General features: G+C 63.5%; 2 protein-coding genes across 4 annotated transcripts in view; one reads left to right on the top strand and one right to left on the bottom strand.

Moving 5' to 3' along the window:
• Nucleotides 1-15,176, bottom strand: part of Sema6b (semaphorin 6B) — a 21,217-nt gene extending 6,041 nt beyond the window's left edge. Inside the window, exons 1-9 of one of the 3 annotated variants that reach the window (XM_048341942.1) lie at nt 15,154-15,176; nt 5,775-5,925; nt 5,485-5,608; nt 4,286-4,346; nt 4,077-4,139; nt 3,605-3,706; nt 3,203-3,293; nt 2,780-2,899; nt 211-299 (exon numbers count right to left, since the gene is read on the bottom strand). In XM_048341942.1, coding sequence (XP_048197899.1) covers nt 211-299; nt 2,780-2,899; nt 3,203-3,293; nt 3,605-3,706; nt 4,077-4,139; nt 4,286-4,346; nt 5,485-5,608; nt 5,775-5,895 — 771 coding nt within the window. In that variant the 5' untranslated portion in view covers nt 5,896-5,925; nt 15,154-15,176. Of the gene's footprint in view, nt 1-210; nt 300-2,779; nt 2,900-3,202; nt 3,294-3,604; nt 3,707-4,076; nt 4,140-4,285; nt 4,347-5,484; nt 5,609-5,774; nt 5,926-6,580; nt 6,990-14,084; nt 14,209-15,153 lie in introns of those variants that run through there. The other 2 variants (XM_048341941.1, XM_048341940.1) reach the window with 2 other exon arrangements.
• On the top strand, nt 12,483-24,090 carry LOC125347644 (basic proline-rich protein-like). Its single transcript, XM_048340634.1, has 4 exons — nt 12,483-12,555; nt 13,173-13,348; nt 13,563-14,727; nt 23,357-24,090. Exons 1-4 carry the CDS (start codon nt 12,483-12,485, stop codon nt 24,088-24,090), a joined length of 2,148 nt encoding a protein of 715 aa, XP_048196591.1.

Raw genomic sequence — 24,090 nt, 5'->3', positions numbered from 1 at the left:
GGATGGGTGTGGGATGATGGGGGGTGGTGGGTGGAAGGATGGAGCTTTGGGTGTCGGCACGCTGGCGGAGAAGTGAGAGGGTTACAGGGAGGTGGGCAGACAGCAGAGGAGGCTGGGCGAGTGGGTGGAGCGGGAGGGTGGCCTGGGCCTGGCTGCTGGGCACAGGGAGTAGCTTTGCACCCTCTGGCTGCTCCAGGAGCAGAGCCTCACCTTCTCCAGGTAATTAAACTCCATGGCGATCTCCCGGAAGAAGAAGTAGACATGGCTGCCCCACTCCACCGCATGGACGAAGTAGGGCTCTGTGGAAGCAGAGGGTCAGAACCCGCCCTGGCATCACAAGGGAGCTGGGGTTGCCAACACTGCCCGGGGGCACTTTTACGATGGAAGGGGGACTGAGGCTGGCTTCTCTGAAGTAGGAACACATTTGCTAATTTTGCCAGGTGCTGGTGGCTCACGGCTGTCATCCTAGGTACTCAGGAGGCTGAGATCTGAGGATCACAGTTCGAAGCCAGCCCCAGACAGGAAGGTCTGTGAGACTCTTATTGCCAATTAACTACTCAGGAAAAGCCAGAAGTGGGGCTGTGGCTCAAGTGGTAGAGCACCAGCTTTAACCACAAAGAGACTCAAGGACAGCACCCAGGACCCAAGTTCTAGCCCCAGAAGTGGCAAAAAAAAAAAAGCTTGCTAATTTCTTCTCTTTTTACAGACAGATTAGAAGCCTAAAATCACTCTCCAACCTCCACCTCTGCTCAGATGATATTTGCTGACATATAATATATATTCATTTACATTAATATATTATGTCTATCGGTATGTGTGCAAATGTTTAGGGCTTGACCTCAGGGCCTGGGTGCTGTCCCTAACCCTCTGCCACTTGAACCAAAGTTCCACTTCTGGCTTTTGGAGATTAATTAGAGAGGTGGGTCTTAAAGACTTTTGTGCCAGGGCTGGCTTTGAACCAAGATCGTCAGATCTCAGCCACTTGAGTAACTCAGATTACAGGCCTGAGCCACTGGCACCTGGTTGCTGCTGTATTTTGTCACCTTCTTGCTCAGAAGCCAGATTGCTGATTGCCTACAAGGCAGGGTGACTTCTACCTTGATCTCCTAAGCCACCTACTTCCAGAACATTTATGCTACTTAAGATCCTAATCTTCCCTCTAGTTCTATCTTCAAAAGGCCAGCAGACTGCTGGGCATCAACAGTTCACGCCTGTCATCCCAGCTACTCAAGAGGCTGAGATCTGAGGATTGCAGTTCAAAGCCAGCCTGGGCAGAAAAATCCGTAAGATTCTTTTTTTTTTTTTTTTGCCAGTCCTGGGCCTTGGACTCAGGGCCTGAGCACTGTCCCTGGCTTCTTTTTGCTCAAGGCTAGCACTCTGCCACTTGAGCCACAGCGCCACTTCTGGCCATTTTCTGTATATGTGGTGCTGGGGAATCGAACCCATAGCCTCATGTATATGAGGTAGGCACTCTTGCCACTAGGCCATATCCCCAGCCCTCCATAAGATTCTTATCTCCACTGAATCACCAGAAAACTGGAAGTAGAGTCGTGGCTCAAAGTGGTAGAGCGCTAGCCTTGAGCAGAAGAGCTCAGGGACAGCGCCCAGGCCCTGAGTTCAAGTTCTAAAACTGGCAAAAAAAAAAAAAAAAGAAAAAAGCCAACATCAGGAAATGGAAATAAGAGGGGTTTTCTTTGTTGTTATTGTTTGTTTTTCTTCATCTTTTTTTTGAGGGGGGGAAGGGGCTGTCCTGGGGCCTGAACTCAGGGCCTGAGCACTGTCCCTGGCTTCTTTTTTTTCCTCAAGGCTAGCATTCTACCATTTGAGCCATAGCGCTACTTCTGGCTTTTCTGTGTATGTGGTGCTGAGGAATCGAACCCAGGGCTTCATGCATGCTAGGCAAGCACTCTACCACTAAGCCACATTCCCAGGCGTGTCCCCCCCCCCCCGCCTTTTTTTTGTTCATGGAGCTTGATCTCAGGGCTTGGGTGCTGTCCCTGAGCTGTTTTTGTTCTGGTTTTCTGTTGGTTCATTGGATATAAGAGTCTCACAGCTGCCTGGGCCAGTTTTCAATAATGATCCTCAAATCTCAGCCTCTTGAGTAGCTAGGATTACAGGCATGAGCCATCAGCACCCAGCTTTCTTTTTGTCTTGTTTGTTCATTTATCTGTCTTTGGGAGGGTAAGGGCGGGGGCAGAAGGGGGGTGGGTGAACAAATGCAACAACAATGGTACTCACTGGACACTATGCTGAAAACGAACTATACAACTTGTGGGTGAGGAAGAGGGAAAAACTGGGAGAGAGCAAGGGAAGGGGGGACATTGTCAAAAAAAAAAAAAAAGAAATGTACTCTTTACCTGACTTACATAATGTAACCCTTCTGTACCTCACCTTTATTATAACAAGAATGATAACTTTTTTTTTTTGCCAGTCCTGGGCCTTGGACTCTGGGCCTGAGCACTGTCCCTGGCTTCTTTTTGTTCAAGGCTAGCACTCTGCCACTTGAGCCACAGCGCCACTTCTGGCCGTTTTCTATATATGTGGTGCTGGGGAATCAAACCCAGGGCTTCATGTATATAAGGCCAGGCGCTCTTGCCACTAGGCCATATTCCCAGCCCCGAATGATAACTTTTAAAAGGCCAGCAATGGCCAAAGTGAGGTAGGAGTCCTTTCTGCAGCACCTCTGTGCCTCTTGTTCTGGTGGAGGGATTGATGGGTGCCCCCTCCATTCCCCCCCCCCCCGCCCCCGGCCTAGGCTCCTGGCCTTCCGAGGCCTCACCTTTGAACCACTTGGAGTCGTGCTTCACAGTACGCAGAGTGGGCCGGTCCCCGAGGCTGCGGTAGATGACGGCATCGATGGCTAGGAAGTCGGTCACCGTGGCTGAGAAAAGCATTCCATCTGGATCCAGGAAGAGGGAGGGGGCAGGGGAGAGGCCCAGAGCAGGGTGGGTAAAATGAGCCTGCTCTTGTCCCCAGGCTGAGCCAGGGTGCCATCCCAACCCCAATCCAGACTGAGTCCTGATTCAGGATGAGTAGCAAACTCAGCTCTGCCTTGACATGCTGAGCCTAGATCTCTGACGAGGTTCCAATATAGGATGAGTACTAGCAAGCTGAGCCTGGTTCCCAAGTTGAATTACTGATTCAGACTGCGCCTAGGCCTAGGCTGGGCTGACCCTGTGGTGGGGAGCTGGGGGACACTCACCTGAGAAGAGGGCGACATTGGCGTGCTTGGGGTCATAGGGACAGCGTGCCATGCCACTGATGTTGTCGCCGAGAGGCTGCAGGGTGTCCATCTGTGGGATGACCGAGTCTGAGGGACCACTCTCCCCGCCATGCCTGGAACCTGGACATCCCAGCCTTCCCACTCCAGGACGGGTCCCCTCTCAGCCCAGGTTACTTTGTGACCTTAACCAGTCACTTGACTTCTCTGGTCTGTCGTAGTCAATCCTAGTCAGTCTTATGACTAGAGCCGCTCAGGGGTCCCTGAGCCCCTCAGGGCCTCCTTTGGGCAGCACTGGCCCCGGTGGAGCCCGTAGCAGGGGCCAATCCAGGGAGGCCTCCTGGGGGAGGGGACTAAGGGCACGCGCGAGGAGCGCAGACTCACACTGTAATTGGCGCACACGGGGTTGAAGGCGTTGGAGCCGCACACGAATAGCGTGGACTCATCCCGGAGCAGCAGCACCTTCACGAAGTTCCTGCACTCGCCCTGGGGGGGAGGGGACAGAGGGGAAGCCGGTGTAAGCGTGGCCACGCCCGTGGGCGGGGCCGCGCGGCGGTGGGAGGGGCTATGGCAGAGTTTGCTGCTGGGATTGGGATGGACCTAAGGCTTGCAGAGACCAGAGACGGGGAGCAAGGGGGCGGATCCAGTAGGCATTGGGGACTACGAGGAGGCCGAGCAGCTGCAGGTTGGGTGTGGCTTGGGCGTGGCCCGCGTTGAGTGGGCGTGGCCGCTGTTTGGGGCGTGGCTGGGGTGTGGCCTGGGAGGGTTGGGCGTGGTGTGGGGGGTTGGGTGGGGGGTTGGGTGTAGCTGGGGGCTTGGCCGTGGCAGGGGTGCGTCCGGGGCAGAACCCACTCACCTCCTGCTTGCCCTTCATCCTGCACACGTCTATGTCGTTAGGGTTGGAACGCCAGGTCAGCTTCTGTGGGCAAAGAGAGCTCCTGAGGGGGTGTCGAGTCCTCAGGGGCCTGCGATCCCCCTTCTGGGGCTGACTCCGCCGGGGCGCCCCTCCCCAGGTTTCTCTGGAGCTCTAGGTCCCGCGCCCTCCAGCCTGCACCCTGTCCTCACCCGCTGGTACCGCAGCTCCGTGGAAGTGGGGGGCTCCAGCTCCACCCGGTACAAGTTGTCCCTGCGGGAGGGACATCGTGATGGGGTGGGGAATCCCCGATGGGGTGGGGCTCACCTACACGCGCATTCCACACACCCAGTGCAACATGCCTGCAACTGAGAAGACTCTTCCAGGAGCAGCCCCAATACAGGCCCTGCCCCTAAAGGCCAGGTCCCCAAGTGGTCCAGGCCAGTCCTACCTACGGCCACCTGCTGTGCTTGGGGCATGGCCACTGGGTGCTGGCATGCACCTGAGGGTGTGTCCCATGGGGACTGGCACCCTGCCCTCTTCCTCTCCCCTTTTCATCCCTGCATGCTGTCCCTCCTCCACGCCTCCCCCCAAACACCGGCCTGGAGCATTTCACCACCTGGTCACCCCCTTTCCTGCACACCCCACACTTGCCTGGCTTCTCACCTGTCTCCCTGGGAGCATCCCATTATGTCCCCCTCTCTCATAGTGGTGCCGAGCTGGGGGCTGTCCCTGCCCCGCCTCCAGGCTCTGTCCACAGCCTCGCTACACCCACAAACCTATCTCTAGCCTGTGCTCTCGAGGTCCAGCTAGTCCCCCAGACCTGCATTCCCCCAAGTCTTTGTTCATGCTGAAGCTCACACTACACCCAGGAGGAATCTCAAACCCCCTCTTTCTTTCTCGCGGGTCCAACCCATGGGCAGTGCTGCGGAAGCTGTCCCCCAAAGCACCCAGAACCTTCCAGCTTCTCCTGCAGCAGACACCAGAGGGCGCCCGTGGGCACCGAGTTGGGTCCCTCCCTCCTCTGCCCACAGTCCCCACCCCACTCAGGGTCAAAGCCCAAGTCCTCCCAGGAGCCCCCAGGGACCTACACAGACTGCTGCGCCCCCTCCCTGCTCTTCCAAACAGTATGCCAGGCTCCCACCGGCCCCAGGGCCTTTGCTCAGGGTGTCCTCGGCCTAGAATACTTCCTCTACCTTAGGTCTCATTGAGTCCAGTGTCAGCTCCTCAGAGAAGCCCTCTGAGCTGCTTTTGAGAGTTCCTAATGATACATTCTTGGGGGGGGGGGCTCCCTCCCCCAAGGGCACCCCTCATTGGCTCTCAGTAGGCACCCTGTGCCCTCCAACCACATGATACCCAGCACCCTGAATCACGCTATCCTGGGCTGCCCTATCCCCCCCCCCTCCCGTACCGGTCCCCAATGAACAGCGTCCTGTTCACGCGCAGCACCCGCTGGATGTTGAGGTCCTCAGCGCCCTCGGTGGACGCCAGGCGCCCGGGCCCACTGCCCACGAACACGGGGTAGTGGCTCAGATCTGGGAGGAGGGAAGGAGAGAAGAGATGGGGGGTGGAGCTGAGGTCAATGCCGATTCTAGGGGAGGTGTGAGACCAGCATGGAAACAAGACCCCCTAGCCCTGCAAGATCAGACCCCCCACCCCATCCCCCACCCTCCCGCCCCCACCCCAACAACCACAACTCACAGTCCCGGGGGGCCACGCTGAGTGGCGGAGGTTCCTCAGGGAAGAGGCCGTGGGCGCCCCCCAAGAGCAGCAGCAGGAGCAGCAGGGCCGGGCGGGGAGGGGGCGCTCGCGGGGTCCGCATGGCGAGGGCCAGGGGGGGCTGGAGTGACACCTGGGCGGCGGGCGGGGAGGGGGGAGAGCCCGTGAGCGCGGCGCCTGCAGTCCTGCGCGCGGCCGGCAGGGGGGGCGCGCGCCGCCGCCCGGCTCCGGCTCCGGCTCCGGCTCCCACGCGGGTAGGGACTGAACAACAACCCAACGGAGGGCAAAAAATAAACACATAATAAATAAATAAAAACAAAACGCAACACACACACACACCATGGCGGCGGGGCCCGGCGCTGATTTAATAAACGGGACAACTTCCCGACCGCCCGGGAGGCAAGGCCTGGGAATGAACAACTAACACAGGCCCTGAGGGTGAAGCCTCCCGCAGCGTGCAAACCCAGCCCCACACGCACACCCGACCCCCAGCAGCATCACAGGGGATCCTCCCTTAACCAGCAGAAGCTGGGCTGGAGGCATGGCTCAAGCGGCACAGCACTTTCCGAACTGAGCAGGAAAGCCAAGCAGGCCAGAGGTCCTGAGTTCGAGCCCGGCTTGAGGCAGCTAACAACAACAGCAATCATGGAGAAGGCTCTTGGGGTTTTTGTAGACCTCCAAGCAGGAGTTACCACCGGTGATGGACAATCAGGACTCCGGTGGCACGGTGGGGGTGACCCCCTCCCCACGGCCTGCTCCCGGCCCCCCTGTCCCCCCGGCGCCGGTACCTTTGAGCCTGTCACCCCGCTACCTCTGTGGGCGCCTGCTTCTTCCTGCTCCCATTCCCAGGGCTGCGGCTGAGCCTGTGACTCCCGGCCTTCCCGGCCTGGGCGGCCTGGGTCAGGGCCTCCCTCCCTATCAGAAAGAGGGGTTCAGTCCCCGTCCTGGGCAGGGACGGGGAGGTCCACATCAGAATCGCAGCAGCCTCCTTGCTCTGGGAAGTCTCCAGCAAATCCCAGGCCTCAGTTTCCTCATCTGAGCAGCAGGGACGTTCCCCGGCGTTGGCCTGGCCTTGTGGCTCAGGGTTGGGGAATAGGACCCCCTGGGTGAGCCGACCCCTTACGGTCAGGACCCAAAACAGGAAGACCCTGCGTGGCTGGCCGGCTTTCCTCTGGGTGACCCTGGCTTCCGGGATTTGTGAGTCAGCAAGGCCGGAATCCACGTGTCCCGAGCTTTCCTCACCGGCTTCCTTCCCCGGCCCCTCCCCAGTCCCAGACTCTGCCTGGCACACAGCGATAATGACCTCTGACCCTGGGGGGCTGTGTCTGTGCGCCCCCCAGAACACCTGCCACCCCAGTGCTGGCCACCTGTGGCATCTTCTCTCCACTTGGTGACAACACAGACAGCCCGCAGGAGCGACCATCTGAGCCACATAGGCCAGCCAGACCCGGCGGCATCTCACACATGCGCCTTGCTGTACGGCTGTGCCCACCCTGCATTTTCAGAACCTTCCTTCCACCTCCCACAGGAAAGCACTGCCTCCATTCAATGTGATCACTGCTCTCCTCCACCCGCCATGGTCCTTCCCATCACCTCAGCTCTGATGTCCCGGCTGTCTGTCCTTCTGTACCCTCTCCCCCCATCACCAAGTGCCATGTCTGTCCTCCAGTCCCTCTGTGGTGGAGCAGGTGATGAGAGTCCCTTTATCATGGCTGCATAGTATTCCATCCCATGGAGATCGCAGGCTGTGTTTCAATGCTCTGCACAATGCTTGCCTGGGCTCTGCCTGTCATAAACCCTGCTGGCGCACAAGGCCAAGCCCCAGCACTCAGTTCTTGTGTGTGTGTGTGTGTGTGTGTGTGTGTGTGTGTTTCACAGCTGTGCTGGCCTGGGACCCTTGGTCCTCCTGCTTCAGCCTCCCAAGTGTTGAAGTCCTGGGGTGGGGGGAGCACCACGCCCAGGTGACATTCATCTCTAACTAAAATTACACTGGAGGCTTTGCTCCGGAGCCAAGCTGGGAGAGTTCAAATCCCAACTCCGCCACTTCTGTGCTGTGTGCCTCAGGACAGATCCTGATCCCTCTCTGGGCCTCAGTTTCCCCTCTCTAGCAATGGGAATGAGGCCCATAGGCTCATGGTGGTGGTGTCACCAGCATGGTGCCTGGTATACAGCCGGTGCCCAACAAATGCTCACTCTTACAGCTGCCTGGTAGCATCTGCAGCAGGAGGGAGCAGGAGGGGGGGGGGCTTGGGGAAGGTGGGAGCCCATTCTGCACATGGAGAAACTGAGGCTGGGCTTTGGGAGCAGTGGTCCCTGCAGAAGGCGCAGCCATAGAAGAGAGCCAGGGGCCGGGGGACCCCAGAGGTAGAGAACACCCTGGCCCCCAGCCTGCAGCGAGTGAGCATCCAGGTTCCCTCAACTTCCCAGGGCGAGCAGTGCTTGGTGTCCCGCACGTCCCTGACGAGGGCCAGCCCGCTGGCCAGGGCGGCTGCTCTGCCCCTGCCTGTTTAGTACCCCTCCCCCAGCACAAGGATCTTTCCAGAAGTCAGATCCCACCTGACCCCCATGCACAGACCCAGCTCTCGGGGGGCCTCTTGGGGCTGCAGGACACTGGTCTCTCTCTCTCTCTCTCTCTCTCTCTCTCTCTCTGACCTCCACCCTTGTGTCAGGAGCCCCTCAAAACAGTAACAGCCACATGTTTGTGTCCCCACCCATCACCTGGGGTCCCCGTGGGTTGAGATCTGCGGCTCTGCTGCCCCAAGGGCCCCCCAGTTCCTCCTTCCTGCCCTCTGTCCCCACCTCAGGCATCTACATGCTCAAGCACCCCCTCTGGGGAAACCCCACCGATCAGCCCCTTCCCAGTCAGGCAGGAGGCACCTCTGCATCCCAGGGCTGACCACCAAGCTAAGGGGAGGGCACAGTGGGTCTGTTCTGTCACTGTCACATCCCCCCAGTACCCCGAGAGTGTCCAGCGGACAAGAGGCACTCAAAATATGCTTTCAAAAACAGATAATACGCACTTAGGCAGCCCCAGCTGTGCACCCAGCACTGAAATAATCACTAAATTAGCTCGCATACCTGAAAGTTCAAGAGGCAGGCAGTATGGGCAGACAGGGAAACTGAGGCACTTCCCCACTGCCAGCAAGCAACAAACTGCCACATGAGGCACAAGTGAACCCTGCATGCTTGGGGGGGAGGCAGTGTGGGCCAGTGCAGATCTATCCACTGAGCCGGCCTCAGTTCTCCCCCCCCAACTCGGGGTGACCAAAGGCCTCAGCACCTCCCCGGCTCCCCCAAAGCCATCTGTTCCTCTCCAGGGAGCTGGAGGTGCCTGCTGCTGCATGGGGGGGTGCTCCCCCATGGAGCAGCAGTTCACCACCTGCCAGGCTGGGTGACAGAGCGGCCATGGAGCTGGTGCATGCGACCCACTGCGTGGAGACCCCACACCCGTGGGACGGTTCACCCGCCTGGGGACTGCCTATGTACCCCTGGTGGCTGGGGGCGGAGGGGCAGGTCAGAGGTCAGAGAGCGTGGCGGCAGACACCTGTGACCCCAGCTACCTGGGGATGGAGACTGGAAGGACGGTGCTTCCGGGCCAGCCTGGGCAAAAGTGAGCAGAACCATCCCAACCCACAGAGAAGTCGAGGCGGGGGCCACACCTGTCATCCTAGCTACTCAGGAGGCTGAGCAGCCAGGACTGCGGTTCCCAGCCAGCTTGGAAAAGTCCATGAGACTCTTACCTCCAGTGAATCACTGGAGACCTGGAAGTGGCACCGTGGCTGAAGTGGAAAAGTTCTAGCCTTGAGCAAAGACACTCAGGGGCAGTGCCCAGGCCATGAGTTCTAGGCCTGGCCCAGGACAGGAAAGGAAGAGAGACAGAGAGACGGAGAGACTGGGGAGTGTGTGTGTGTGTGTGTGTGTGTGTGTGCGTGTGTGTATTTCACCTCTCCATGTTCAAGGCCACCTCCGGGCTGGACAGGGTGGCCGTCCTCGCTCTGGCCTGACAGCCAGGCCCCACCATGCCGGAACCCGCCAGGCTGCCAAGGGTCACCACCCTGCCCCTTGGGAACCCCAGCGGGAGCCCCGGAAGCCTTCCCTGACTGCCTGGTCGCCCCAGCCCTGTGCCCACAGACACACACTTATCTGCTCATGTGCAGGGCGCTGCCTGAGTTCCAGGCCCTGGGTCCCAGCCCCACCCTCCCGGGGACCCAGGCTCAAGACCTTGCTGTGTGACATGGGGTGGGCGCCGCACCCGCTCTGGGCCCCGGGGCGACCCTGGCCCAGGCAGGGCGCTCCCGCTCCTCCAGTTCCGCACAAGGCCTGGCGTCCCCAGGGAGGTCAAGTGACCATGGCTGGCTGGGTCCAGTTACGGCTCTGCTTACAGCCACCGCCTCCAGCTGCCTCTGCAGCCCCCCCCCCCCCAGGCCCGCCAGGCTGTCTAGGAACTTGGCGGGGGACAGGGGGGATCCCTGCGGCTGGATCTTGGGGCAGCAAGGAGAGGCCCTGGGCCCCACCCATGACATCTCCACAAGCCTGAGGGGGGTCTTCTTCCTGGGGCCTCAGTTTCCCTACCCTCAGCCACACACCGCAGCTGTTGGGCCAGAGCGCAGGGCACACGGCACAGCTATGTACCTGGCCGGCGGCTGTGCAGCCTGGGCTCGGACCTGGCCCGCTCTGGGCTGGCCTCCCTCTCCCAGGAGCAGAGACGGGGCAGTGGGCTCCGTGGGGCCGGGGGCCCTACGGCCGTGGTGAGCCCCCAGCCCACAGGGACACGTGCTCGACAAACACCTGCTGCAGGGCGCCCAGAGAACAGCCCCGTCTATAAAAACATGCAAGAACTGAGTGCCGTGGCTCACGCCTGTCACCCCCGCTACTCAGGAGGCTGAGAACTGAGCATCGCAGTTCAAAGCCAGCCCAGGCAGGAAAGTCCATGAGACTCTTATCTCCAATGAACCACCAGGAAACGGGAAGTGGCGCTGTGGCTCACATGGTAGAGCGCTAGCCTTGAGCTGAAGAGCTCAGGGACGGCGCCCGGGCCCAGAGTTCAAGCCCAGGACTGACAAAATAAATAAAAAATCTCTGCCTCAGTTCTTTCCTGTGTTTGGAGCATAGCACTTACAGAGCATGTACTGTATGCTCAGAGCACCTATTATGTGTTCCGGACTAAGAGAGAGAGGGAGAGAGAAGTGGGGGGAGGAGGGAGGAGAGGAGACAGATGGGTGGGGAGCTGTTCCTAGCATTCCGCTGGGAAGGGAGGGAGACTCAGGCTGGGCAGGTGGTTCACTGGCACAAAGTGGCCAGGCTGGGATTTGAACCAGGCCATGTGGTTATGTGGTTCCAACACCACACTCTCCTCCTCTGCCTGGCCCTCAGCATTGCCCACCTGGTCCCCAGCTCCCACCCACCCCAATCTGTCCTCCATGCGGCCACCAGAGGGCGCACGCGAGTCCCGAGTCTGCTCCCTCCCCCCCTGGGCCCCCTGCCCTCCCCAGCTCCCACATCTCCCAGGGTCAAAGCCCAAGTCCACCCTGCTCCCCCGGCCTGCTTAGTCCCACCCACCCCCCCAGCCCCTTCTGACCCCTTCCTTCCTCTTCTCTGGCTGCCTAGGCCTCTTGCTGCTCCTCTAACTCACCAGGCTCCGTCCAGCCCCACCTCCCACCCCCTGGCCTTTGCACATGCTGCTGCCGTTTCTCTGGGGTGCTGGTTCTTTCTGCTCAGTTCTATCCCGTAGCACTGATGTCTCCTTTCTCCTCAGGGACCCCACCCCCCCCAGACTCCCGCCACCTACCCAGCCACGTGAGCCAGTCACTTCTTTCCTTTGTTTTCTAGGTCGAGACCCGGACTAAAACCTGGTACCTGCGGCCCCTTTTTCTCATTGGCTAATGCGCTACCACCCTGAGCCAGGCCTCGCCAGTCACTTCTGGTACCTCACTTGTCCTTTAGATCTAAGGTTGCTGACTTTGTCAGCAGCTGACTGTGACTCTGACCAGGGTATAACTGGAACTACCTCAGCCATTTACAGCAGATGGGGAAACTGAGACACACAGAGAGAGCGCCTGGGGGAGTTCTGAGCCACAGGCTAGGGCAGCTCTGGAGCCCATACTCTGGAGTAGCTGCCCCAGGGGCTCTGACTCCTTGGCCTGTAGCCATGGCCTGTCTCCTGGCCAACTTCTACACATCCGTCCTTGCCTTAGCTGTAACGCCCCTTTCTCCAAGCCTCTCCACCACCTCCAGTGAATCCCAGGTCTGAAACATCACCTATCGCCCCAGCTCTGGAACCTTCTCTGGGGATGAAGCTTGATGTTCGGCTTAGCACTCAAGGCCTCCATTGGCCTTCTGGACTCCATGCGGGGGCCTCCCCTCCGCTCCCCTCATACCCTCTTCCAGGCAGCCCCCTGTTTCCTCCTGGCCTGGAGTACCCCCCCCCCCCAGCTCTGGCATCGGGACCAGGGCCACACCCCGGGGTCAGCTCAGGACACTCTCCTTCCCAGACCTGCGGTGACCGCACACGGCTCCGTCCCGGGGGACCGGCTCACCTGTCCCTCTGGCTGACGTCAGGGTCACCTTTTCCAAGGGCAGAGTTTGATTGTTATCTTCCAGGCCCAGGAGCCCGGCGCCTCCTGCTGAGAGCCACACCACCTCTTGTCCTCTCCCACCTCGGTGCACGCTAGCCAGGGGCAGGAGGCCGTGATGGCGGGGACCGCCGTACCTCAAGGTGGAGGAGGCCACGGGGTGTGCGCCCAGCCCGGCCTGGCAGAGGCAGGTGAGGGGGGATGGACACAGAACCCTCAAGTCCTGGAGCCCCACGCGCGAACACAGGGGAGGCGGCACAGAGAGGGCAGGGCCAGCCGGAGGTCACACAGCCCGACTCCCACCGAGCCAGGAGAGGCTGGGGGAGGCCTAAGGGGCGGGGTGGGGGTGCTCCTGGCTTTGAGACCGCACACAGGGTCCCCTCTTCACCCTGCCCCCGCAGCCCCATGTCTGGAGAGGCCTGGCTCACACTCCCCCCCCCCACCTTTGCTCGCTCTGTGGCCTCAGTTTCCCCTCATGCTCTTGCAGATGGGCAGGCTCACGGCGGACACTGGAATTCATTTATTTATTCTTTTGGTCCCAAGCAGCTGCCGACCCACCATCCACAGCCGTCCCAGTGCCCCGGCCGCACCCCAACCCCCACATCCCGAGGCTCCTCCGGGAGGAACGGTGACGGGCGTGGGGAGGGCAGGGGGCCGCCCCTCGGGGACCCAGGGGGTGCTGCACCTTTATTCCCTGAGGCAATTGGGACGTCGGACAGGCCCTGGGACCCAGAAAAACACAGAGCGGCTGGCGCAGGGCCGGCTCTATCCTCTAGGCCCCATCCACCTGCCCGTCCTCTTCCTTCAGCCCAGACGCCCAGGGAGCCCCAACCCGAGGCCCGGGGGTCCCCGAGGACAGCCAGGGCGGCGGCGGACCTCGGGGGGCCCTGGGCTGGGCTGGGCCGTGCATCCCTCCTGGAGCAACCCCCCCACACACCCCCGGCTCTGTCGGCCGCTCCCGGGCCGGGGTCCTCGCGGGCCCAGGTGGGGGTTCACCCCGCGGCGCCCCGCGCGGGGAGCGGGACCGGGCGCCACGTGACCCCCGCCCCGGGACCAATCCGCGCGGCGGGGGCCCCGCTCCGCGCCCCCCCGGCCCGGCGTGCGGGGAGGTTCCTTTGTCCCCTTTGTCAGCTCTTGGGGGGGGCCCCGGCCCCGCGAACCCCACTGCGGCGGGGGTTCGGGCCCGGCCCCCTCCCAGCCCGGCCTCTCCCCGCCGCCGGCGGCCCGCACTCGCTGCGTCCCGGGCCCCGCGCAGCTGGTGGCGGCGGGGGCGCGGGGCGCGGGGGGGAACCCCGATGCCTCCCCGGGGCGCCCCTACCCGGCCCGGCCCGCGCCCCGCCCCCGCCGCGGCCGAGCCCCGCGCCAGGCTCGGGCCGGCGCCCCGCGGCGCAGTGGCCAGCCGGGTCCCCGCGCCGCGGCCCCGACCCCGCGCCCCGACCCCACCGGGCCCGCGCTCTATCTGGGCCTCCCCGAGGCCGGCCCAGGCCCCGTCGCCCCGGCCTCGGCGGCGGCCCCCCGAAAACCCGGCTCCTCTCCGGACCCCCGGGCCGCCCCGCCCCGCGCGCCCCCCGGCCGCGCTGCGCCCTCCCGGGGTGCCGGGCCCGGCCTCCTCGGCTCCCCGGCCGCGGCCCCGGCCCGGCCCCGCGGCGCGGCGCCCCGCATCCCCGCGCCCCGCATCCCCGCGCCCCGCATCCCCGCACCCCGGACCCCGTGCGCTCACCTCGGGGCCGCGCGGAGGAGGCGGGGGCCGCGCGCACCTGTCCGGTCGCCAGCGCGTGCTGGGCGGCTCAGCCCGGCATCCCGGGGCGGCGGGGCTCAGCCCGGGCCCTCGCGCGGGCGTCGGCTCCGGGGTCGCAGCGCCGAGGCCGGGCCCGGGCCGCGTCGCCGCCGCATCTCCGCCGCCGCCGCGCGGCCGCCGCTCCGCTCCGCGCCGCTCCGGCCCCGCCGCCCCCGCCGCGCCCGCCGGGGGCCCGCAAGACCCGGCGCGGAGCCCGGAGCGGAGCGGAGCCGGGCTCGCGGGGAGGGGGGGCAGCACGCGCGGGACGGGCGGGGCTCGCGGGGGGTCACCGCGCCCCGCTCCTCCCCGGGGTCACAAGCACCCTCGGGCTCACCCCGCCTCCTGGGGTCACGCCCACCCGCACCCCGTGGCACCCGCCCCCTCCCCGGGGTCACCCAGCCCCCTGGAGTCACCCTCAACCCCTCCTCCCCTGCCTCGCGCCTTCCCCCAAACCTGTTCCCACTGGATGCGAGGGGCGCCTGGGGCGGATGGCGTCGAGACCCCCGCCCGCGGCCTGAGGCCCCCCTTAAACGAGGCCGTTGGTCCAGTCGACACCCCGGACCCTTCATACACCCGCTGGACGTACGTAGGAGGAAACTGAGGCCTGTGCAGTCAGCGCTGCATCCCAGGTCACCCGCGGGTAGAGAGAGGCCGCGATGTGGGGGGGGGGGGGGCCGGGACGGACCGGCGTTGTCTGTCGCCCCGGCCTCCCCTAGGTCTCACAGTCAGCCCTGGAGACCCGGACACACAGCACTCGGGGTCCACAGACCACTCCAGCCCATTTAGGGAACTTTATGGCCGCCGGGTCGCCCGGTGCCTCAGTTTCCCTCTCTCCGTGAGGTTGTGCCATGTCCGTCTCCAGGCCTCTGTATCCAGCGCGCAGCAGGCGCTGCTGGCCGCCCGGGGTCTCCGTGCCGGGCGGAGACGGGCTAGGGACAGACGCCCCCAAACAGGACGTGTTGTCCGGACTCGAACTCGGATCCCAGGACCCCCCCACACACACACTCCGTACCCGAACGCCTGGGGGACCCAGGCCCAGCTACTGGGTGACCGCAGATCTGCCCGCCTTCCCTCCTGCCCCACTGGCCCTTCACAACAAAGTCAGCCGGGAGGGAGCCCGTCGTGACTACCAGAGGGGAAACTGAGGCCAACCCAGAAGGGAGAGGCCGGGGTCGACGCCCTCGGGGGGGGGGTGTCCAGCCGGGCGCCTAGTTACCTGCTGCCACCCACGGGGCGCTCTGCAGCCCAGCACCGGCCGAAAGCCGGCACCCACCGCGCACTGCCCGCGGACACCCATTTGCCGCCTGGGACCCTGACGCCCGGCCCAGGGGAGGCGGGAGGGCCCTGGACGGGGCCGGGGTGGGGTCCCCCGGGCTGGGAAGGGGTGGTGTGCGGGACCCCGGAAGGCCGGTGTGGGGTCCCCCGGGCTGGGAGGGGGTGGTGTGCGGGACCCCGGAGGGCTTGGATGGACTGGGGACGCCCAGACGGAAGGGAGCCGGTCTGGAGGAAGGCCCCGAGCGAGGCCCCCGCGCCGCCGGCCGCCCGGCCGCCAGGCCCGGCTCGGTGGCTGTGAAAGGCTCATTCACGGCCGGTGCAGCGCGGGGTCAGGCCGGGCGCCCCCCGCCTCGGCGGTCGGCGCCTCTGACCCGCAGAGGGGCGACGGAAGTTCACCGGGGCCCCGAGGGGGCGGCCGGGGAGGCCCGGGGAGGAAGGGGTGGCCCGGGTCACTCTGGCTGTGGGAAACCTCCACGCGCGCGCGCACCCCCTGGACGCGGCCCGGAGCCTCAGTTTCCCGAGCGCCACGCTCCCGTCCGGCTCCGGCCCCCGGCGGAGTCCAGGCCGGTTTTCGCGGCCGCCCGCGGCTGCCGACACCTTCTTCCAAAGCGGGGCCTGAGCTGCGGGCCCGGGTCCGAGCGGGGCTGGGGGCGGGGGACCCCGGCGGGCCCCGCAGGCTCGGGGGTCCCCGCGCAGGCGCGGCCGCGCCCCCGCGTCCCGCGGCCCCGATCGTCCCGGCCCCGCTGTGTGACCCCCGCCGCGCGCCCGCCGTCTCTGGGCCGGGCTGGGGGTGGGGGTGGGCGGGGTCACGGCGCGGCGCCCCGGGGCCTGACCAGCCTCAGTTTCCCCCGCCGGGCCCGGCACTCTCAGGGAGGGGGGAGGGGGGCTTCCTCCGTCCGGGCTGTGACCGGGGATTCCCTGGGGGGCTGCGAGGCGCCTCTGCGATTGGCCAGGCGGCGCGTGACGTCAGAGCCCCGCGGGCGGGCGCCCCTCCCCCCGGGCACGTGGGGGGCGGGGCGGGGTCCGGACGGTTTGGGGGTGTCCCCCCTCTAACCTCTGACCCCAACCCCCCCCACCCCGCCCGGGCTGGCAGCTGGGCCGCGGTCCCCCTCCCCGGCCCCCGCCCCCCCAAAACGGCAGCTGCTCCGGGCGGCAGATGCAGATGCGCCGTTAAATCCGCGCAGCTGGCCTCGGCCTTGGGGGGGAGGGGGGAGGACGCCCCCCACAGCCAGCCCTCCCCGCCCCGCCCCTCGGCCTCCCCGCAGGGGTCAGGGGTCCCCTCCGCCGGCGCCCCAGGGGTGAAGGACCCCGCAGAGGCCCCAGGGCCTTTGCACGACCTGTGCTCTGAGCCCGGCCCCTTGTCATCCCAGCTACCAGGACGCTGAGATCTGAGGACCGCGGTTCCCAGCCAGCCAGGGCAACCAAGTCCATGAGGCTCTGACGTCCTGTGAACCACCAGGCCCTGAATGACTGACCAAAGATAAATAAATACATAAATAAAACAAAATGGCCAGAGGCACCCCTCACCTCCCGGTCTCCTCCCTCTGACCCCGACCCTACCATCCTGCCTCCCACCCGCAGCCAGGAGCACTCTGGGCACGGTGGGCCCCACAGCTCCTCCAATGAAGGCATAAGGAGGGAGAGGGGCAGGACCCGGGACTGGCCACAACTGGCCACCCTTGCAAGGAGGGGAAACCGAGGCCCGGGCTAGGAGGGGTTGGGTGTGGCCATTCACGTCCCTCCTCCCCAAGCTGGGCCCCATGGTGCTTCCTCTCTAGGAGCGAGGAGGGCCATCCTGTGACCTGCTTACCTTGGGAGCATTATTGAGCACCTACTGTAGGCACAAAACACCCCTGGGGACTTCTGCCCATTTAGGTAACCTGGGGTGCAGCTATAGGGCCCCGCAGCGCCCAGGGCAGACTCTGGGTGCTCTGCACACTGGGAAATCCTTAGGAGCCATTATTAAGCACCACCTGTATGCATGGCACTATCCTTGCATTGCTTTTCCTAGACAGGACTGGATGGCCCCAGGGTTGCCTGTGGTGGAAAGGAGGAAATGGGGTCCCCCCCCACGCACATCATAGGCTTTCAGCCATGGAAGCAGTGGGAGGGCTGGGGGGCACACCCCGAGACACCTCCCCTGCAGACCCCGTTCTGTGGGAGGGTGGGCTGAGGCGCTTTAACTGGAACCCAGTTCCTGCCTTGATTTCTCCCTCTGGGAACCAGCAGCATGGCCCTCTTCCCCTCTGTCACCTGAATATGCAAATCAGGTACCAACAGCATCATCTGCATACGCAAATGCGGCATCTGACACACACACCTCCCAAAACAGTAAGTGGGGGGATCTGTCCAAGAGACTCTTGGTGGTGGTGGTGGTGGTGGTGGTGGTGGTGGGCATGGGACTTGAACTCAAGGCCTGGGAACTGTCCCTGAGCTCTTTTGCTCAAGGCTCGCACTCTACCCCTTTGAGCCAGAGAGCCACGTCTGTTTTTTGAGTGGGTAATTGGAGATAAGAGTCTCACAGGAACTTTTCTGCTGGGGCTGACTTTGAACCTCAATCCTCAGATCTCAACCAGCTGTGCAGCAGTCTTGTAGGAAATGCAGGCAGAGGGAGGGCAGGAGGGTGGGGAAGATGGCCCCTGCCCCTTGTCCCAAAGGCACCCCGGCCTGGGCTCCCCAGCCTGGCCTGGATCACACCTCCACAATCCTGCCCCAGGCCCTTTGCACAAGCTTTTCCTTCTGACTGGGAGGCTGTTTCTCTCTAATCTCAAGTCCCTGGGAAACAGCCCCCCTCTGGGGCCCTCCCCGACTATCCACCAGGGAGGGCGGAGCCCACCCTCCCTCTGCTTTCTTTCCTTCATCTTCCTTGTCCACTTTCCAACTGGAAATGGAGGGATGGATGGTCCCTCCACCGAGGTCACACAAGCAAGCAAGCAAGCAAGCAAGCAAGCGGGCGGGTTGATCCGAGGCCGAGTACTAGCAAGTGCTTAATCTAAACATGGATGTCATTTTGCTCTATCCCCTCTACCTGTTGGCTGCAAACCCTCAGAACCAGAGACAGAAAGCAGACATGGCCTCCAGGGGTCAAGAGCATGGGGGGGAAGGGATAGTACTTAGTGGAGGGGGGGGACAGTGGAAGATAGAAGGTTCTAGAAGTGGAAAGTGGGGATGGACTGCAGGCTCTTCTAATAAGGCTGTGTTGTTGTGCCCAGGGCCACTGGGCTGTAAGGGCCTCACATGTGGGCTTTTTATGCACTGTAGATTTCGCCACCATTTCAGGAGGGAGAGGGGAGGGGAGGAGGGCCCCCCCCCCAGGCCCGGGGTGTGAATGACCTCACCAGGGCCTTGTCATTGTCACCGCAGGGCTGGTAGCACAGGTGTGGCTGACGCCACCGGGTGTGGAGGGACCGAGGCTTTGAGCTCACACCCCTAGCCCCAGCCACAGACACCCCAGTTCTCCCGGGAGTGAGCCCCACCCCGGCTCCTTGGTCTTGGCCCTCGCTGGCCTCTGGACCCAGGGATCTTTAGTAACTAAGCACCTGCTGTGAGCTGGGCTCCCCCAGCCGGGACCCGCAGAGCCAGGGCTGGGGGGGGTGGGGAGGAGAGGCAGAGTGCTTGTGAGTGTGTGTGTGTGTGTGTAGATTTTGCTCAAGGCTGGAGCTCTCCCACTTGAGCCACAGCTCCACTCCTGGCTTTTTTGTGTGGTTTGTTGGAGATGATTCTCCTGCCCAGGCTGCGATCCAACTGCGATCCTCAGATCTCAGCCTCCCGGCTGGCGAGGACAGCAAGGGTGAGCCACCAGGCCCACGCGGTCACTGAGCACCTGCCGGGCGCAGCCTCTGCGAAGCTCACATCCAAAGGGAGAGGCGGGGCTGGGAATATGGCCTAGTGGCAAGAGCGCTTGCCTCCTACACATGAAGCTCTAGGTTCGATTCCCCAGCACCACATATACAGAAAACGGCCAGAAGGGGCGCTGTGGCTCAGGTGGCAGAGTGCTAGCCTTGAGAGTGCTAGCAAAAAGAAGCCAGGGACAGTGCTCAGGCCCTGAGTCCAAGGCCCAGGACTGGCCAAAAAAAAAAAAAACAAAAACAAAAACCAAAGGGAGAGGCGGCCCGGGCAGCGATGTGGAGAACCCTGGGGGTTCTTGTGGGTCACAGGGCGTAAAGGAGTGGGATGGGGCAGGGGAATGGAGCCCGGAGGCAGACAGCTGTGCAGGCATCTGGGTAAAGGGCACAGAGGTGCGGGGACTCAGCCTGTGCAAAGGCCCTGGGAAGCCCGGAGGGAAGAGGGGAGGAAGGGAGCAGAGGAAGTCTTTGGGATTCATTCCGCCCTGGGCCCCAGGCCCTTTGCACCCCAGGCTGCTCCCACCCTCCACCCCAAGGTCAACCCGGCCCACACCGCAGAGCCAGCAGGACCCCAGCTGCTCAGGGGGAGGCTTGGCAGCACCCCCAGATTGTGAGGCCACTTTTCTGGGGAGGCTCAACACCACCAGAGCCCTGCTGGGGTCCCCTTCCTCCTGGGGCTGGGGGGGGTCAGTGCAGGTGTTGGGGGCTGCAGGAGAAGAGAGGGGCTCTCCCCACCCCCCAAGCCCCAGATCCTGAGGCCAGTGGGGAAGTTCAGGAGAGAGGCCAATGCCATGTCGTTTGTATAAAATCTGCATATATTAGCATGCCCATTATAAAAGTCTACAGACCCAGGCAAGCAGGACCACCCCCCCCATGGGAGTTTGAGTCTACCCAGATCCTCAAATGGGGAAACTGAGGCTGTGGCAAGAAGGGGAGGAGGGAAATGAGAGGTGAACAATTCCATGTCCTTATGAGGGCGAAGAGGAGGGAGGGGTGGCAATTATCCAGGCAGGGCTCAGTCTGTGCAAAGGCCCCGGGGGCAGGACCCAGCTTGGGTCTTTACCTGCCAGCCTGTCCCTTTCTGCTTTGGGTTCAGTTGACGACCTCCTCCTCCTCCTCTTCCTCCTCCTCCTCTTCTTCCTCCTCCTCCTCCCTCTCCTCCTCCCCCTCCCCTTCTTTCTCCTCCTCCTCCTCCTCCTCCCCCCTGTCTGCTGAGTCTTCACTCCCCACTTCACTGCCCTGATCCTAGCATGGAGCAAAGGGACAGAAGATTCCAGAGCTCTGGGTCCATAAAAATGACGTTCTGCAGAATTTGGGGCCTGTGCACACCTCTGGCCGCCCATCAGCCTCTTTTTTCAAGTGCCTGGTGGGGGGCAGGGGTCTTCACTTGGGGGAAACTGAGACCCTGTGGGGGGAGGGCTTTGCAGCAGGGGTCCGGGGTTGGGAGTGGCTTGGGCGCCCCGTGTCTGTTTTCCTCCGTGCTGTATTAATAGATTCTCTTTGATGTTGGAGGCTGACCTGGTTGCTGGCAGCTGCAGGAGGAGAGGAGGCAGGTTCTGAGCTGCTGCTCCCCGGGGTGGGGGAGTCGGGGAGCTGCGGTGGTGGGGGGGGGAGCACCGGGGCTGGAGGAGGGGGGCACTGGGGCGGGGGGGGGCAGCCAGGTGGCTGGCGACCCTCGGGCTTTTTCACTCAAGGCTAGCACTTTACCACTTGAGCCACACCTCCACCCCTGCCCCGGCTGGCCTCGAACCGTGATCCTCACCCCTCAGCCTCCTGAGTAGCTGGGATGCCAGGCGTGAGATGCCCACTGGTTTCTTGAGTTCCTTCTGCGCTACTTCAGTGGGCTGTCCTGTGTGGCTGTCGGTGGATGTCTGAGAGTTTCCAGTGGGATGGGGGGGGACACGGAAGGCCCCCCCCCTCCCGTCTCACTCTCTCCGTGCTCTGAGTCCCAGCGAGGTTTTCTTCACAGGTATAAGAAAGGAAGCCATGAGCTCATCGTCAGCTCCTGCAGTGATTAATGATCACGGCTTCCACACCCTCCTCGGCCTCCTCGCCCCAGGCGCCCCCACAAACAGAAGAGCTCCACTGGCCCAGCACGGGTGAGTCTCCCTGCCTGCAATCCCGGAGACTGGGAGGCTGAGCTCTGGAGGATCATGGCTGAGCAGCTGGGCAAAAAAATAACAAGACCCTCCCCCCCCCAACCCATGAAGCCGGGGTGTGGTGGGGCCTGTCCTCCCAGCGCGTAGGGGTGCAGGATGGGGGGGGGTCGCAAACTAGCACCTGACTCGAAAAATAACCAAAGGAAAAATGGGGGGGGGGCCTGGGAATGTGACTCAGTGGTAGAGTGCTTGCCTAGCATGCATGAAGCCCTAGGTTCGGTTCCTCAGCACCACATACGCAGCAAAAGCTGGACGTGGTGCTGTGGCTCAAGTGGTAGAGCGCCAGCCTTGAAGGGAAAAGCTCAAAGACAGCATCCCGGCCCTGAGTTCAAGATCCAGGCCTGGCACAATGAAGCCAAAACCAGGACACAAGAAGCCAAACGTTGCTGACACCTGTGGGGTCCCCGCTGTACCCCCATGTGACTGTGTGATGGGCTGGTTCTTTAATCCCCTGGGCCTCAGTTTCCCCAGCTGTCAAGAGGGGTGTCCAGTCACCCGTGTGGTCTGGCTCCTCGTGTGTCTGGGGACAGTTCTGGGAGTGAACCCACGGGGAAGCCGGCACACCTTAGGAAGAGCACAAGGCTGTCCCTCGGGCGTGAAAGCGTGACTGTGGGCAGTAGAGGTGACCAGAGAGGTGGCCCAGCCAGGAGTGGAGGGAAGCGGGGTGCTCGGAGGGGGGTTGGGAGGAGGCCAGGGCCCTGGCCGGGTGGAGGGCCCGCAGCAGGCCCCCCAGGCCCGGCGCCAGGCTCCTGGTTAAGCCTCTTCACTTCCGAGGCTCCGGGCTCCGAAATCCCTGGGGAGTAGGGCACCAGGTGCTCCGGAACAGGCGCCCGCTCCGACAGGCGCCGCGCACATGCAGGGACAGCTGGCTGGGACAGTGGGCCACCGGGGAGGGGAGGACGGGGCACCCGGCCAGAAGGAGGCCAGGAGCTGCCCCTGAGCTCCGGGACGGGGGCAGGGGGGCACCCCAGGAGCCAGCCACTCACGTCGGACAGCATGTCTGGGAAATGTGCATTGAGGGCCTACTGTATGCCAGCTGCCCTGCCAAGCCACACGCTGGGCCTTCTGAGCAGATGGGGAAACTGAGGCTGTAATGCCACTGCTGCCGGCTGACCTCAGGGCCTTTGACTGTCCCCGGCCTCCATCTCCCTCAGGGCTCCTTCGCAGACTCCAGTAGCTTTCTTCTTAGAAGCCTGGTCCCAGACCTGCCCCAGTGACCCCAGATGAGCCACCACAAACCTCTGCTGCACCCGGACTCCCCACAGGGGCCAGGGGCTCTGGCCGGGGTCCTCCTCCATGCTGCACCTGTGAGTGGATGGAGGAAACCAGGATTGTCTCTGCCCCCCTTCACAGCTGGGGGGCCCTGTGGGAGTGTCAGTGGGATGTGGCAGGAGGGGGGGGGTTCTTCACACAGGGGCCTTCTGAGAGGAGCCAGTAGCAAGACGGGTGGGAGAGGTTTGGGGGATTGGGGTGTCTCTGCGGGGGGGGGGGTGTGCTGGAGAGATCACCTCCTCCCTAAGAGAAGGAGCTGCAATTGCATAGGGCAGCTGTGCAATATATGAAAATTATTCATATTACAAGGAAAAAAATGAAGAGATTTAAGTCCAGGTAGTCACTTGCTGAAGGTTCTAGAAAGGAAGGTTCTGGAAGAGGACTACCTAGCAAGAGGAGAAAAGTGAGGTAGAGGACGAGAGGGGAGGACGGGGTCTGGGCTTCCAAGGAAGGGCAAGACCCAGGGGAGGGCGTGTCCTGCAGTCCAGGGGGCGTGGTTTTGTGGCTGGGGGTGCGACCTCACTGCACAGGGCGTGGCTTGGAAGCATGGGGAGTGTCCTTGCAGTGTGGGCGTGGTTCGGGGCCCGGGGCGTGGCCTGGGCTTGTGGGCGTGGCCTGTGAGTCTTCAGGGCTCCGGCTTTCTCTTCTCCCCTGGGCCCCACAGGGTCGGAGTGTCTCATGTCACCGGCCTCCGGCGGAAACCTGACCACGTCCCCAGGGCTCAGGGCGCCCCTGTCCTCTCCCGGGGGCCGCCCAGGTCCCCAGGGTCCCCCCTCCGCCGCACCCCCAGCCCAGCCCGGCAGCTGTGCCCGTATTTATAGCGGGCAGCCCGTGACACTTCACTTCCGAAAGGGATCCTGGCTGTTCCTGCCGTCCACACCTGTCCCCGGGGCCGGGGCCACCTCGCCGGGCCTCCCTCCCGTCTCCTCGCGCAGCCCCGCCTGGTTCCCGGGCCCCCGGCGTCCACACCTGTCCCCGGGGCCGGGGCCACCTCGCCGGGGCCTCCCTCCGGTCTCCCCAGCCCCTCTGCCGCGCAGCGCAGCGCCGCCCCGCCTGGTTCCCAGGCCCCCGGCCCGCCCGGGCCCCTCCGCCCCTGGCCCGCGCATTGTCCCAGGCGCGGGGTCCCGGCGGCCGGGGCTGCGCGGGGGCTGCGCGGGGGGCGGCTGCCTGCTCCCCGCCGTCTCTGGGCAACGCTGGCACACGGAGGGCTCGGACACAGAGGCCGTGCTGTTCCAGGGAGGGGGACAGAGGGCCCGAGGTGACCCCGGGACAGGCGGGGGCAGCCCAGGAAGGGGGCCCAGGCAGGAGGTGAGCAGTGGCCATGGGAAAGGCCCCCATCCCCAGCTGTCTCCATTGTGTCCCCAAACCCTGTCACCACCCATCGTGCCTTCCTCCTGA

This window comes from Perognathus longimembris, chromosome 3, assembly GCF_023159225.1.
Source record: "Perognathus longimembris pacificus isolate PPM17 chromosome 3, ASM2315922v1, whole genome shotgun sequence".
NCBI lineage: Eukaryota > Metazoa > Chordata > Mammalia > Rodentia > Heteromyidae > Perognathus > Perognathus longimembris.
Note: the sequence above shows the minus strand (reverse complement) of the source record. Positions and strands in the feature narration are given on the sequence as shown.